Below are 17,260 nucleotides of genomic sequence, written 5' to 3' on the forward strand. Positions count from 1 at the left end.
AACAGTAAGAAATAAAAAGGAAGGCTGGGCACCGTAGCTCAGTGGTTAGGGTGCCAGCCGCATGCTCCAGGGCAGGTGGGTTTGAACTCGGCCCAGGCCTGCTAAACAAACACACACACAAACAGCTGGGCTACTAGGGAGGCTGAGGCAAGAGACTCACTTGAGCCCAGGAGTCTGAAGTTGCTGTGAGCTATGACGCCAGAGCGCTCTACTGAAGACGACAAAGTGAGACTCTGTCTAAATTAAAAAAAAAAAAAAAAAAAGAAAGAAATAAAAAGGAAGAGGAATCAGGACTTTTCCTGGGCATCACAAGGGGCCTTGTTAGCCTACCAGTCAAAAGGACAATACTTGTTCTGTCACCAAAAACGAAGCACATGTTAAAGGTGTTACTACTTACCCAGCAGGAAAACAACAAGCACAGGAAAAAATGAAGGTATCAACGTCCTACAAAGTCCTTAGAGTCATCACCCCTAGTAAGCATTTTCCATCCCTTACTGGGAGCCGCTGAGAGACGCTGCCTGGACACAGACTGCTCTGGATGATCACAAGGTCTCTCCAAGGGTCAGACTAGGCAAGACATGGACCACCTTTCATCTGAAATACCCTGAGTGTGGCAACGCGGACGGGGGCGACCTCAAGAATGCCCTCTTTTGCTCCTGAAGGCCCTAAATCTGGATTTCCCACTGGGAACACTTCTGCACTCCATCACTCTTCAAGTCTCTGTCACTTAACGTCTAATGCTCATTAGCTCTGAAAGAGATTTTTTTTTTTTTTGAAAGAGATTTTTTTCACAGACGCTCATTTTTAAACATAATTTAGCTAAATGACTTTTTTGAAAAAATAGCTAAATTAGAAAAGATGCTCAATTCTGATCCCCCAAAAAGTGTTAAGAGCGGCTATATTAAGAGAAAAAAATGATAGTGACATTGGTAGAAGAAAAAAATAAGGCAATCAAAAGTTTGGAAGGGGGACTCTGACTTGGAGGAGGCAGTGAAGATGTTATCACTGACCACCATTCATTCAGAGGTGTTCCCACGATGTCTGCAAAGGTGAAGGTTAATACGTGAGCACATTTTCCCTCCTGGAGAAAGCTGGCCACCCGTTAGCATGTGAAGAAATTCAGAGCCCGTGAAAGGGACAACTCACCAAGCAGCAGACTGAGTGGCGGCTGGCAGGACGGGAAGGCCAGAAGGAGGTCCAACAAGCAGGCGCAGGGGTCTCGCACAAACCGGCCGTACTCAGCGGCCCCTTGCCTGCTGCACAGCTCCTGCAACCTGCGCTTTTCTGCACCATCGCTGGTGTAGTCTGCAAGGGCTCGCAAAAATGCCTACAGGAGGAACCCAACTTACATTACCACGTGCATTGTGGTCAAGGCTACAACAATACTCAGAATCTGCCTGAGAATGTGGCCAAATACCCCAGGGAAATTGAGAGAGCTACTAGGAGTATAGTCAGGAAACAGAACTAATGTACCATTGGCTTTAATGTTGGCCTGTTAGGAAAATTCTACAATATAAATAACTAAAGCAAATAATAAAGTACTGAATCCCAAATCTCAAAACTTAACCAAGTCCAATTCCTAGACAAAACACCAAAGCTGTAGTTGCAACACTATGTTTGTTACAACAAGCGTGCAGCATCACAGTGTCAACAACCACAAGACATAACAGCGTACTGCTCATGTGCTTGTTAGGAACAAAGCACATCAGTAGTTATTTGCACCAACTGTTATGTGAAATGCTTATGAGTACTAATACTTTTACTTCCAGAGCACAAGGTGGGACTCCCTCAGTGGGGCTGCTCTCGTGGGGGTCAGAGGTTTCTAAGAATTCCTCCTAACATATGTCGAGACTAACAACTTAACATGTGCTCCTCCAAGTGCTCTACTCAGCACTAAGCAAAAACAAGCACTCAGGAAATGAATGAATCCCAAATAGCTGCATGGCTCTTTGGCAAGATAAGAGAGTTTACCAATACCACTTTGTAAATTCCAAAATCAATAAAATGTCATTAAAGTAAAGGCTAAAGCAGTGACAATGACAAATCCTTTAAAATATTTTTCACTTTAGAACTACAGAAACTTTATGGTCCCAAAACAGGAAACACTGCACCACTACTGGGAATCAGTTGACGCCCCTCACAAATATTTCTGCAAATGAAACTTCAAATACTGCTGAAGTAGCAACTCTACTCCAGAAATCCACTTTGCAAAAATACTTCAAGCAATTGTGCAACAAGTAATTCAGTACAAGAATGTATGCCTAGTGAAAAGGTAGCAAACTGAGTTCAATTGCCCAGGATTAAAACAAATTAACTGTAATGTATCCATTAAAAATATCCTCAATCTTTCCATGTTGAAATATACACAGATTCCTGGTTTCTTTTTAAGTAAAAAAGGCAAATTGGAGATTAGCACATACAGTAAGAACCCAATCATCTCTTGGCAAAACACAATTCAAGTGTTAACACTGAGGGTTTAATGATAAGATTTTGTTTTCATAGGTTACTTATTTCTCTACACAGAATTATCTCAATTAGTGTATTATTTTTATAGTAGGAAAAATAAATTTATGTATATACTTGGCAAAAATTTAGAAAATGGTAAAGATAAACCATTCATAAAGTTGTGAATTTTATGAATTTGAATCAAGAAGTTCTCATTATATAATGTTACTTAATTCTGAATGTACTAAAGTTTTATCTAGGGCTGAGCCTGTCTCTGAAGTAGTTTACTTCCCAAAGATTATAAATGCAATAAACACATTAATAAAACAGGATAAAAAATACAATGGGGAGAGGGTGGCCTAACTACTCTTTATGCTCACTGACAACACAAGTTTGCCAAGGCACAGCACGGAAAAAATTATCCATTAGTATCTACTTCAGGAAACCGGTGAGAAGAAATCAGTGATAAGCATTAACATCATTTTAACCAGGTCCTGGTATAACACTGACATCCAGGGATTGTTCCATCTCCAAATTCATGTAAACATCAGTACAACCTGCCAAAACCCTCAACTTTTCCTGAATACTCCTGTTTCAGTAACTAACAGTCACACAGAATTACACAAAGGAGATCTAACAACTGGAGGAAGTGGCAAGTGGTGTGGGAGGGGATCCTAAACTCTCAGAAGCTTCCCATCACCAATTAAAGTAGCAAGGTGCAGCCGGTAACACAGGTCGACTACACACTCCATCACTGTTTAATGTGCTGTATAAAGTTAATGTCCGGCAAAGAGAAGACTAGGAAACACCCCATTTTAAAAATCTCCTTTCAACAAAAAATGTAAAACAACACAAAAATATTTGTCTTTGGCAATTATAAAGATAGCACACACCCTTGGGAACTAAATTTAAAAACATACTGTGAAGATATTTTTCAAGCCTTCAAAGGGCAGATACCAGGTCTATTGAAGAAATCATAAACAGAGCTAACCATAGTCTAAAATAGTTATTACTCCCCCAAAGACAGAAAAATACCTTTTTAGGAATCGCTCGTATTTCAAGACACCAAGTAAAAATGAATTGGAGAGAACATCCCTCAGGGATATGCCGGGGCAAGACAGCTCCTTTTCAGGTAAAAACAAGAAAGAAGTCCATGACATAGAAAATAATAAAACATTTTGCATTCTCTGAAGCCAGTTACTGTGATGCTTCAGGTTACATACCACCCAACTGCAAAATGCTCTGTGGCAATACTGAGTTAGCCAAAAATTTCACCAAAATGAATATAGTAGAAAACCCCACCTCACCAAAAAGAGCACAAATTCAAGGTAGGCCAAACAAAAGAAGGAAGATTATCTAAAATTAAGGAACAAAAAGGAAGAACGATGGCCGTACTCCCGTGGCCCAGGACACCCCGACAGTCACCTTGCTTCTTGGTGTCTGCCTTCACCTTCAGGAGCACACGGCACTCTCTCCTATCTGCGAGCTGCAGCCTGTGCAGCAAGGTCTGTACCTCAGAATCGCTGTTAGGGCAGATCACACTGAAGGCATCGCCAGGCTGATAGGAAAAATCTGTTTTCTAGGAAAGAACGGGAACGAAAGAAAAAAAACAAACTATGAGTTAACAAACTTTAAATTGTAAGATAATAAAAATAGTTTTTATTATATGACCATTTTAATATATGATCTGAGAGAAAAAACTGCAAACTAACAAATAAAAGTCCACATAACCAAATGAACATCCTTTTATTAGCGGTTACTATTATTATTATTTTTTTTTTTTTTTGGCTAGCGGCTGGGTTTGAACCCTCCACCTCCAGTATATGGGGCCAGCACCCTACTCCTTTGAGCCACAGGTGCTGCCCAATTAGCAGTTACTTTAAAAAAGAAATTTGGTATTATCCAGTGTTTTGCCCTTTATCATTACATATTTAGAAAAGGGAAATCAGACCTTTCTCATTTTCTACAAAGTAAGGCACCATAATTTTAATAATCTACATAAAAATCCCTCTCCTATGAAAACACACATGCATACACACATCCACACATGAAAATACACAATACAACCAAAAGAAATGAAGTAAGGGCCTCTACGTTGGTTTTAAATTTCACTTTCCTTACTTTACTCTTTTCCTCTAGGGAGACATAGAGATAGGAAAAGATACCTTACTATTTCCTTAATCAGCATAAAAAATTACACTTTCTAGATTATTACTGGTGGCTATGAGCAAACACGGCCTGTAAAAGAAGTTACTCCTCAAATCAAGTCTATTTTCTGCATACGAGGCCCACTGCCTCCATCACCGCAGAGCAACAGAGAATACAGACTAGGGTTCCAGAAAGGGTCTCTCACCGTGACACAAGCTCACATTTCTCACTGGCAAGGGAGGCAGACCTGATTCAGCAATGGCCAACCCTTGTCTACCCAGGACAAAAACACAGACTATCAGAATAAAAAATATTTAGGCATGCATAGTGTTAAAACTTACAAAAGCAAAAACATCTAGTGCTAATACTTGTCACATTTCCTTTTTCTATTTAGAAATTCAATTAAATCTATAGACAGCCTTGATGCAGCCTTACTTTTCTGAAAACACACCCCACTTTACTTCTTAGAACCTTCATGAAAATAAAGGGTTAAGGTAATTGCCCTTGAAGTCCTTGTCTTAGGATTATCAATCAGTTTTTTGTTGTTTTTTAAAAGTATTTTCTATTAAATCATATATCAATCAGTTTCTTAACCTGAGGTCAACTGATTCTGGCAAGGGCCAGAGGTTAAGGAAGGGCTCATGGAGGTACATCTCAGAGACAGTGAAACCACCCTGAGACTGCGTGCAAATATTTCATTATACAGTTGGCCCTCCGCATCCACAGGCTCCACATCTCAGATCCAACCAACCCTGGATCGAAAATATTCCAAATAAATAAATAAATAGCAATGCCAGAATAAAAATGCAAATTTTAAAATACAGTAAGTAACTGTGTACACAGCATTCACGTGGCAGTAAGCAGTATGAGCCTGCAGTAATCTAGAGTAGACAGGAGGTATGTACGGGTTGTGTGCAAATACGACGTCATTTTATATAAGAGACTCGAGCCTCCAAGGACTCTGGTACCTGAAGGGGGTTATGGAACCAATCTCCTGGGGATACTGAGGGACAACTATAATCATTTTTTCTGGAACATCTATAGCTTTTCCAGATACTGATTCTCGAGAAAATCAAAACCATCATGTTGAGAAATTCACCCTTACATGCCAGTCCAGACTAGCTCAATTTCTATCTAGCTGGCTGACCTTGGTGAAGCTTCCTTTCCTGGACCTCTTCTTTTATGTAAAATGCTGCTCTGATTCCATTATTCTTTCCTGGCTTAATGAGTAAGGCAGCAACTCTATCCTTTCAGGCTCAAACATCTCCAGTCATCTTAGCCCTTCCCTGAAGTGGAAAGAAGAAATGATGGGTCAGGAACAAAATGACCAGGGGTCTTGTCAGAGACCCCTCATTCTTCATGAGCACATACAACCAAACCCCACGTGAGTCTCGGCATGTCTTGACAATATAACCGTGCTACGAAATAAATCTTGCAACTTACTGAAATGTCCAATTCTACCAGCAGAGTAGTTTTTATGGCATCATTTGTAGTAAGTTGAATGGCCTTTGAAATTGGAACTTGAAAAACTGGATCCCCTGATGTCACAGGAGCTAGGCTTTCCTCCTTAAGAAACAAATGGGACAAAATATAACCAAGTGTGAGTTTCAGTCACTCCATTTCTTCACCTCGTGACTGCAGATGTGCAGGGTCTACTCAGCGTTCACTTCTAAGGTAAACAGGTACAGACACATGCCGCTCACTTTTCAGGGAGACACTCATCTCTGTTTCAAACTCCTTGTCTGCTAGACACTAGAATTCCTGAAATACACATAGAAAATAGCAAATACGAGCATTTTCCTAGGAAAGTCTAGCCTCTTCCTCATAAACTACGTAAAGGCACACAGTGTGCCTGCAAATACTTCAGGCAGGAGATCCTAAAGGAAGTGACACAAGTCTGAGCTTGGGACGTGTGGTGCTGGGCCAGGCTGTTTACATGACCACTGAGCACTAGGACATGGCCAGGGTGACTGAGGAGCTGAATTCTTAATCTCGACCAAGGCTCATCAATTTAATATAAGTAGCTACAAATGGCTAGCAGATCAGTACTACACAGTTCAGGTCTTGGAAACTGCGAAAGAAACTCAATTTTTTGTACCACCCTATACTCCTTTTCTCCCTTGATATTCCTAAGTTTAAAAATAGAAAAGAATGTTTTCTAGGAAATTAATTTTGGATTAAGTGGCAGGGGCATCTATCTTTTTTCCCTTCTGCTACACAGTGAAAGAATAAGAGCTGTCTTGGCCTACTCATTAACTACACAAACACTAATAAGAGCTGATGAGCAAAACAAAAAGGCCCGTGCCACTTCCACAGTATGTGACACCATGATCAGCAGCACAGCCCTCATATAACCTGCATGGGTCCAGAGGCAGCAGGTTGGACACCTCTACAGGAAAGCTGGGGCAAGGGATTTGGACTGGGTGTCTCATAATGCAGCACACTGGGACACACTCCCAGGACTGCTTCAGCTAAGGCTGCGCAGCACTGCCCACGCCAGCCCAGGGCTGGCTCTGTGACCTGTGAGAATCACCTCAGCATCCTCAGGCTGCACCTTGCCCCTGGCCATGCCTCCTTTCGAAGCTGCCCTCACCCAATGACTAACAGGTGACCACAAAGATCCGGGCCCTTCTCCTAACTCAGGACAATGCTTACAGAGCCTCCAACTCTGGAGAACCCTGTGGGCCTGGCTGAGGCCTTTGCTGAGACTGTGCTGCCTCTCAGCTTCTCGCTGCACCTAATTCTGCCTCCATTACCCCTTTCCTCAAGGTGATGATCCCAAAAGGAGGCCCCAGGCCTGGCACAGTGGCTCAGGCCTATAATCCTAGCACTCTGAAGCCAGTGGATCCCTGAGCTCAGGAGCTCGAGACCAGCCATCTCTACCAAAAACAGGAAAACAGCCGGGTGTTGTGGCGGTCACCTGTTGTCCCAGATACTACAGAGGCTAAGGCAGGAGTCGCTTGAGCCCAGGAGTTTCAGGTTGCTGTGACTTAGGCTGACCCCACAGCACTCTACCCAGGGCAACAGAGTGAGATTCTGTCTGAAAAAAAAATCTAACAGAACCACCAAAAGGCTGCCCTAAAAAACATCTCACAATTTGATGGCTGGTATCCCAGCCGGTGAGAATCAGTGCCAGAGTAGTACAGGAAATATGCAAAACTGGGAGTTTGGAGCTGGGATAGCTGCCTGGTTGACAATAACCCCAAGATGGTGAGACAGAGGACAGAGAATGGGCACACGGCAGCAACACGCTGAGTGGGATCGGGTGCCAGTGGGAGGGAACGCGTTAGCCTATGAGAAACCCTGGCTGCTCACAACTGTGTTTCTGAAAGTCCAGTGGGACAGAGTGAACTACTAAGCATCACTCACTCTTAAACAGAAAAAAGCTGAAATGATTAGTCAACAATTAAAAACTAAGTATAAAAGCCAGAGGCCACCCTCTCCTGTAGCTGACAACCTTGAAGGCAGACGAAGCCAAAGACTGACCATGACCGGGGAAAGAAGGAACTGGACAGCTGGAGAAGACCTACATCCCGACTCCAGTTCCCACGGACCTCCTGAGCCCACACGTGTGGCCAGTCCTTCCCAATGACAGGAGAATTTCCCTCCTGATCAGGATGATGCAGGGCCCTTTGCCCACAAAACCTGCCCACACTTCCTCTCCTGCACCAGATCCCTCTCTGGGCTGTTGGGCCAATGAATAGAACAAACGTGCAACATATGTGGCCACAGGCACTGGGCCACCTAACACAGGCAAGAGGCGGATGCAAAGTACAAGACAGACCAGCTGGCGCCAGGAAAATATGCACAAGACACCACAGGAAGGGCCTGGAGTGAGGAAGGCGACAAACAAACGTGGATGGATGGCCAGCCGCTGACAGAGACACCGGGTCAATCCTTGCAATGAAGAGAATTCAAGTAGCCATGACAAGCCGCAAGCAGCTGTTCCAATAAAAACTCTAGATCCCTTTGCCAGTTGCCGGCCCTGGACCCACAGAGCAGTGCCCTGGAGGAGGGACCTGTCCACCACATTAACGCACTTGTTAACAGGTCCCACTGCTGTTCTCCCCAAGGGAAATGTACACTGGGCTAAGGGAAACTGCCAGACATTTCAGGGTATTGTAAGAGGGTCCCCACTGATGCTGTTACCCAGGGACCGCAAGTGTCAGCATGGCCCATCTCCTTGTGGGAGGCATATGGGACCAGACACAAACAGATTATTGGCCCAGAGCCAGCTCTATTTAGTGGGTCCGGTGACTCCCAGGTCTTTCACTGGTCACTCAGTACCCAGCACAACCCGACACTGGATTACTGGCCTGTGGGGTAAGACCTACAGCGGGAAAGACCAAGAGAAAGCCTCTTCTCCCTGAGCACCAAGGTAGAAAATGAGAAACACAAATGGCCAAAGTCAAAACATTCTTAAAAAGCCATGGGACAAAAGAGATGGTCTCTATCTCCACACGAGACGGTTTTCTTTGACAGAGAAGACTAACACGACCTCAAGTACCTGGTATGTGGACAACGATGTAGCTAACATGTTGTGTCCCATCTCCATCACTGAGAGGACCAGGTATAGTTCATGTTCACTGGAAACGTACACATTTACAACTTTTCCCCAGCGCAACGATAATGGTCCTGCCTGCTGCTATGAGACAGTCTAAATGAATGTGTGGTACCCACTGAATGAGCCAATGAGTGGCCAGAATGGGAAGTCTTTGGTAAAACCCATGCTCTACCTAGACTGAAGAGCCTGCAGGGTCAGCACAATTTTTAGGGTGCAGCAGTCTGGAACATGTCAGTACATCTTCTCCCGAGTGGAGGCCACACTAGTACACCCAGTGCCTTGCTTCCTTTAGAAGGCAGTGGAGCACTTGCCAGCCCCCACAGGGTCAGGAGCAGCACACTCCACACTCAACAGAACTGCTCTGACCCAAACACCAGGGACACAAAAGGCTGCCAGGTTTGTGTGGGGCCCAGAGCAGGTCCAAGTGATGGTGCTCCTAAGAGGGCCTGCAGCTGCACCACACTCCAGGAGACCCGCTGGTGCCAGAGGGGAAGACTTCTGGAGGAGGAAGATATCTGACTCCAGATGCCACCTGAGTGAGACTGAGGCCTCTGTTGAGGTTATATCACAGCAGCAACTCAGCTTCTCACTGCACCAAATCCTGCTTCCATCCCCTCTGTGCCCCAAGCAACAGTCCCAAGGGGATACCCCACAAAATAATCCTTTTCCAATCTTTTACTCTCAGTAGATCCTTTCAGATTTATATTGTCACCCTTAAATAACTCAGATCTCTTATCTATATTACCAGTAACACAAAAGCCTAGTAATGATACTTCCTACAACAAAATACTCTTAACAGATCCTCCTAACTGAACCATTTATGCCAGGGGTTGAAATTTTTGAATTTTGTGCACAACTTTTTGACAAACAGCAGTAGTGACTGACTCTGCGCACCACATGATGAGGTGCACCCTCAGGAGGCAGATATGTGTGAAGTATCAGACCTCAGCAATGACTTTGAGTGGTGGGATAGAAGTAACTCCCATGCCACTACCATTCCAATAACGAAGGTGAAGCATAAACGGGATAAGCAACTTGTCACATCATGGGGACTCTCCATCCTGTCTGCCAGGCGCTGATCCTGCGTCTCACAGACGGGGGCTACTCTCTAACACATTTGTGCATATGTGTGTCTGCTCCCAACCTCTGACAAAAATGTACTTACTGTAATTAGCTCAATTAAACAATTCACAAAATAATGCAGAAGTGCAAAACCAATAATCCATAGGTTTTTATACATGAAAACATACATATCAGAATGCTTTACAAACAAGAAACAAAAAAAACCTCCCATCCTATTTAGTGTTTTCAAACAGAAGCCAATATACTAGAAAGATGTCGTACTCAAATTATTTCTTAAATGATGAAGTCTGACTTTACTAAAAAAAGAAAACAAGAAACTGGAAATGGTGATAGCTGCATTAGGATATGGTTTATGTAAGAATGTCCATGTGGAACTCTCAAAAAAAGAGAGCTTGGTCCTCCATTAAAAGACTGGCTGTCCAGCTCAGCGCCTGTAGCTTAGTGATTAGGGTGCCAGCCACATATACTGGGGCTGGCGGGTTTGAACCTGGCCCAGGCCAGCTAAGCAACAATGACAACTACAACCAAAAAAATAGCCGGGCATTGTGGCGGGCGCCTGTGGTTTCAGCTACTTGGGAGGCTGAGGCAAAAGAATCACATAAGCCCAAGAGTTTCAGGTTGATGTGCTGTGAGCTGTGATGCCAGAGCACTCTACCAAGGGTGGCATAATGGAACTCTGTCTCAAAAAAAAAAAAAAAAAAAAAAGACTAGCTGTCCTCAAATTATCTAAAGCATATTGGAAAAATTTTCAGGGTACCATATACTGGCAGAAGTGGGGAGAAAGTATCCATTATTCAACTTGGTACTCAAAAATTTATAGACCCCTTTAAAGTCATTTGTTTACTGATGGAAAAAAATACTCTTGAGGGAAAAAAATGACAAAAACTGGTCTATATTCGACTTAGACTGTAAGAGTAGTCCCAATTGGAGCAATCTAAGATAACAAAAATACACATTGAAAAAAGCATTTTATTGTTAATAAGTGAACAGGTTCTTCATTGTGCACACAACTCACATCTAAAACAACAAACCAAGAAGTTAGTTCTCCAAAATAATGGAGACACTGAGCTCTTAACCATTTACTTCTTCAAAGACAGCAGCCCTGTAACAATATAAGTACTTCTACAATACATGGGTGGGCAAAATTTTTCTGGAAGGGGCCCAAAGCCAGACTTCGCACTCTCTGTGCTACCCACTAACTCTGGCACTATAGCTTAGTGGTGGTCACAGACACTACCGGAACAGGCTGGGTTTCTCATAAAATCTATTTAAACTGATGGGCCACATTTAGCCAGTAAGCCATAGTTTGTTTAAACTCTGTTCTAATATAATACAATTAATAACAATAATAATATAGGGTGGCACCTGTGGCTCAAAGGAGTAGGGCGCCAGCCCCATATACCAGAGGTGGTGGGTTCAAACCCAGTCCTGGCCAAAAACTGTAAAAAAATATAAATAAATAAAAAAATAACAATAATATAAACCAAAGCAAGCATCCCTGGTTACATAACATTCATAACATAAAGCATGAAGTAAAATGCTCACCTGGCCAGGAGACTCCTGGAGATGCACCTGTAAGTAATCTGGGGGCACAGCAGGAATATTTAGGGAGGCTTGTGAGAGTGGGGGTACTGAGTGGGTAAGTGAGGGTTCAAAATCTTCAATTAAAGCACTTGACTGACCACCGTTCACTGCATTTTGTTGCAAAACCTCAGAATCCTTTCTTCCTGAATCATCTACTCTCAGAAGCTCGATCTGTGATTGAAGGTGCAGTAACTCTGGTTTCCCAAGGTCTGTCCTCGGAGGAGCAGGGGATGCCATCGAGAGAGCTCCACTTATCTTCTCTTGTTCTCTGTTTGACTGAAAATGCTCTGTGAGGGCAGCCCAGAGTCCAGAAATCCACGGCTCAACCACGAGTTCTAAACTGGTTATAAAAAAAAGAGGAAATGACTGCCTAAGTTCTCCATTTGAACATCGAATAATGGAAAGATGCTCTCCATTGGGCAGAGCACTGTATGTAAATGTAGCTCATTAGCACTGTGGCTGTAAAGACATAAGCACATAAAGAGGTCAAAGAAATGAAGAAGGATCTTCTCAGTTTCCTAAACTAGAATGGGTAATCTTTACTGCATGCTCAATTCTGACGAGGCTAAGAGAATTTAACCAAGGCTACCCTAAAGTTGTAAATAATAATTACATCAACCAAATGTACCATCTTTTTTTGCCTAGCCAATTACTGATCCTTTTGCTGCAGATTAAAATATAAACAAAAACATCACTCAAGCTGGGCAAGGTGGCTCACACCTGTAATCCTAACACTCTGGGAGGCCAAGGTGAGAAGATCACTTGAGACCAGGAGCTCCAGATCAGCCCGAGCAAGAACAGAGACCCCATCTCTCAAAAATATAGAAAGAATTAGTTGGGTGTAGTGGCACATTCCTACAGCTACTCAGGTTGAGTCAGAAGAATCACTTGAGTCTAGGAGTTTGAGGTTGCAGTAAACTGTGATGACACCACTGCACTCTAGCTGGGGCAACAGAATGAAAAAGAAAAAGAAAAAAAGAAAAGAAGTCACTCTAGATTAATGCCAAGATTTTTTAACTAAATAAATATTTCAAACCTTCCTATCAGTCCTGAACAGATTTTTTTTTTGCTAAATTTCGAGGGAAGACCAACTATATGGGGGGAAAAAAACCAATCATCCTTTAGGAAAGTTGAATTAATCATAAATACATTTTTTAAATGTAGTAGTCCACTTATTCAACCGTAACACTGCCCACATTCCCTGAACAGAAAAGTTTAAATACAGTTAATAGATAAGAAAGACTGTGTCTGGCTCGGTGCCCATAGCTCAGTGAGCAGGGTGCCAGCCCCATATGCCGAGGCTGGTGCCCCATATGCCAGCCCCATATGCCGCAGGCCCAGGGCAGGCTTGAAACTGCCCTGGGCCTGCGAAACAACAATGATAACTATAACAAAAAATAGCTGGGCGTTGTGGCGGGCGCCTGTAGTTCCAGCTACTTAGGAGGCTGAGGCAAGAGAATTACATAAGCCCAAGAGTTTGAGGTTGCCACAAGCACTCTACCAAGGATGACATAGTGAGACTCTGTCTCCAAAAAAAAAAAAAGACTCTGTCAGGATGTTGGAAACAACATTTTCAATTATAACTCAAAGGAGATATCAATGAAGTTCTAATTCATAAAGCTAAATGACTACTGATAGGCCTTTCTCCAGGCCATTGCAGACCTTGCCTCAATAGGACTCAGGCTGTAATTTCACTGTGCTCAGTTTAAGTGCTCACACAGCACAAATGTGGTAGTATACCTACAAACGTAGGAACCTGCATGAAAGCAAGTTTATAAATTAAGGGTCCAACACTAACAGCTACATTTAAAGTACCATTCTTATAATTCGGAAATATTAAGGGGGTGATATCCACAATCATAAAGAGAGCTAATGTTCACTGAGTGTTTAACATATGATAGGAATTGTTCTAAAAGGATTACACAAATTAATTACTTTGATCCTCCTAAGAAGTTTACACAGTATGTATACTACTATTATTTATTCAATAGAAGCAAAAACCAAAGCACAAAAGCCTAAATGTTTTGACCCAGGTTTCAGTCAGTAAGAGGGGAGCAAGGATTTGTCAAGGTATTGGTCTTGTGGCTGCATTCTTAACCCCTTCAGTGTGGTGGTATATTAAGCAAGGATGTCTTCTTAAAAATAACTTAATTTTAGAAAAAGGAAATATTCAAGTAAGGTAGTTAGGCTGAAAATCTAAGAAGTCCAAGCCGCTGAAATATATATTCAAGAATTTCAATACTTGGATCGGCGCCGCCCGCAGCAGTGATTACGGCGCCAGCCACATGCACCGAGGTTGGCGGTTTCAAACCCAGCCCAGGCCAGCCAAACAACAACCACTGCAACAAAAAATAGCCGGGCACTGTGGTAGGCACCTGTAGTCCCAGCTACTTGGAAGGCTGAGGCAAGTGAATCGCTTAAGCCCAAAAGTTGGAGGTTGCTGTGAGCTGTGACACCACGGCACTCTACCAAGGGTATCTGCCTCCCCAAAAAAAAAAAAAAAAAATTTGTTTTTTCAATACTTGATCCAAAAAATAAACCGAGACAACAAAAGCCTTTGAAGAGCAGTAAAACTCGGATGAGTGCCTAAAAGATTATATAAGCATTATCAACAATAAAACACAGGTCGTATAAGACTAAGCATTTCATGTCAATGATGTTCTGGGGACAGGAGTGGAGGGGGGACGCTCAATATAAGGGAACAAAACTAAAAGTAAACATGCAAGAAAATGTCCTAGACTCTGTCCCAATGGGGAAGACTCTGTGCACTAGGGACATGGGAGAGACCCGCAGCTGCAGAAAATGAGGGAAGAAGTAGACATGGGTGAGTTAACATGCAGCAGAGCAAGACGGTGGCTAAATCTGTCATTTTTCATCGACTGGATTGTTCATTAACACAGTGAATGACAATACACAGACCTTGTAAAAAAATGTGTGTACTGTTATCTGGCCAAAATAGTAGTTAAAAACTAAATGGCAGAAAAAGTTATCTTTAAGACCATTGAATAAATTTATCAAGATGATTTAAAAGATGGTACACAAGGTGAAATGCTGAGTTGTAAAACCAAGAATAAATAAAAGCAAGGAGAAAAGAAGGTATACCTCTGAGGGGCCCGGTGGTTTGAGGCCACTAGCATGGCAAGAGCACACCAGACACACAACCTGCAGTGAAGGCCCCTCACGCCTGTCCCCTCCCAGGGATGCCTGGGCCACTGGGCTCTCTCCACGTGAGGAGCTGAATCCAGAATGTTCCCTGAGTGCAAGGCAGAGAAGAAATGCACAGGCCAGCTACCAAAGTTCCTCAAGAAAATGCTGACTTTTACAAACACCTACACTCCTACAAATAAAGACTACTACACTGGGCCCCTTGCCTAAATTCTTCCATTAGCAGATGCTGGTGAGGATGAAACACACACAAAATCAACACAACAGGAAAATCAAGCTCTGGCTGGCCCTGGTAGGTCCTAAAACTAAAACATAACAAATAAAATACAATGAAAGTTTCAGCACTAAAACAAAAGCCAACATGTCAGTTGAGTTTTATAAACTAACTTTCATCATATATAAATACACCTTATTAGAAAAAACAGAGAGGTGCAACTTGCTCTTACCCTACACAGTCATCTGCATGTCCCGTGTCATAGAAATGTCGGGCTCCAAGCTCCTGAAGTCGTTTATCAATTATCTTCCCCCCATTGCAAAAGTAAGTATATTCTGAATCACCAAGACCTAAAGAACCCAAATAAATAATTAGTGCACAGTAAGATTTAAATTTAAACAAAGAACAGACAAACAAAAAATCTAAACCAACGCTATTCCACGATCTTATGATGGAGCAACAAATAACATACAGCTTTCTATTTTCTTTCTTCCCCTGTATGATACTACAAATGCAGACAGCTTTCTCCTATTTTACCACATAAAAGTGCCAGACATACTAAAATAAACACTTATTCGACCACCATTTAAAAAAATATATTTCAGCCAGGCGCAGTGGGTGGCTCATGCCTGAAATCCTAGCACTCCGGGAGGCGGAGGCAGGTGGATAGCTTGAGCTCACAGGTTCGAGACCAGCCTGAGCAAAATAAAGCGAGACCCTGTCTCTACTAAAAATAGAAAAACTGAGGCAAGAGGATCGCCTGAGCCTGAGTTGGAGGTTGCTGTGAGCTATGATGCCATAGCACTCTAGCTTGAGACTCTGTCTCAAAAAAAAAGAAAGAAAAATGTGTGTAAAAATACAGAACTCTTAAAACAATGATTAGGTTGAAAATCCACAGTATCTGTATCTGTGTACTTTCTGATCTTGAGCAGGGGTCTGTCAACCACAGCCTCTCAGCCAAATCCCACTTACTGCCTAATACAAAGATAGAACAGTTAGACAGGCTTCAGTTTTTTGTTTTTTATAATGATTTTTGGAAGGATTTTCAAAGCGATGTGTGTTCACTCCTGAAAATGCAGAATCTGGAAAAACCTGAGTATAAAAAAAAAACTGTCAAACACTCTCTTGAACTTAGTATGTACAAACAGATCATTGCCAGGGTAAATTGATTCATTATAGCGCACTCTATCCTTATTAGATACCCTCTTCAAAAAATAATCTTCAAAGATAAACAATATAGATCACAAGCCAGAAACATGGACCCTTAATTCCCTTTCTGGTATCACATGTTGCTAGCTAGTCCTTCTGATTCGTTACTTTAGTTTTTTTTTTGGTTTTTTTTTTTTTTTTTGGCTGGGGCTGGGTTTGAACCTGCCACCTCAGGTATATGGGATCAGCACCCCACTCCTTTGAGCCACAGGCCGCCACCCTACTTTACTATTTTTAAACTATGCTTCACAAAGCCATAGGTCGGTTTTTTGAAATCTGGATGCATACGAGAATCACCCAGGAGCTTCTGAGCCAGAGCCCTAGCTCAGAACAACACATCAGAAGCACTCGAAGTGGCCTAAGCAGTGTAATGTAATAACCACCATCCAGGGCACTGGTTCTTAAGACTCAAAAGATACCAAAACCACCTGGGAGTTTATTCTATTTGTTTATTTTTGAGTTAAGAGTCTTACTACATCACCCTTGGTAGAGTACGGTGGTGTCACAGCTCACAGCAACCTCAAACTCTTGGGCTTAAGTGATTCTCTTGCCTCAGCCTCCCAGTAGCTGGGACTAAAGTGCCTGCCACAATGCCCAGCTATTTTTTTATTATTATTATCATTGTTGTTTTAGCAGGCCCTGGCCGGATTCAAACCCACCAGCTCCAGTGCATGTAGCCAGTATCCTAACTACTAAGCTACAGGTGCAGAGCCTTGTTTTATTTTTTAAACAACAAAATGGAATGAGGGGTTGCTTCTTCAAGAATTCTTTCGTAGTAGATTTGGGATGATGATCAGCCACTATTACTCGCCAACCTTTATGGGTGAATCTGAACTGCACCCTTGAGA

The 17,260-nt window shown here is 42.6% G+C and overlaps 1 protein-coding gene across 2 annotated transcripts in view; it reads right to left on the minus strand.

Moving 5' to 3' along the window:
• The window catches only part of MTRR (5-methyltetrahydrofolate-homocysteine methyltransferase reductase), a 34,265-nt gene that overhangs the window by 13,704 nt on the left and 3,301 nt on the right, over nt 1–17,260 (minus strand). Inside the window, exons 4-9 of one of the 2 annotated variants that reach the window (XM_053593069.1) lie at nt 15,436–15,553; nt 11,786–12,164; nt 6,037–6,159; nt 3,871–4,024; nt 3,481–3,569; nt 1,147–1,327 (exon numbers count right to left, since the gene is read on the minus strand). In XM_053593069.1, coding sequence (XP_053449044.1) covers nt 1,147–1,327; nt 3,481–3,569; nt 3,871–4,024; nt 6,037–6,159; nt 11,786–12,164; nt 15,436–15,553 — 1,044 coding nt within the window. The remainder of the gene's footprint in view (nt 1–1,146; nt 1,328–3,480; nt 3,570–3,870; nt 4,025–6,036; nt 6,160–11,785; nt 12,165–15,435; nt 15,554–17,260) is intronic. The other variant, XM_053593073.1, reaches the window with a different exon arrangement.

This window comes from Nycticebus coucang, chromosome 1, assembly GCF_027406575.1.
Source record: "Nycticebus coucang isolate mNycCou1 chromosome 1, mNycCou1.pri, whole genome shotgun sequence".
In the NCBI taxonomy this organism is placed as follows: domain Eukaryota; kingdom Metazoa; phylum Chordata; class Mammalia; order Primates; family Lorisidae; genus Nycticebus; species Nycticebus coucang.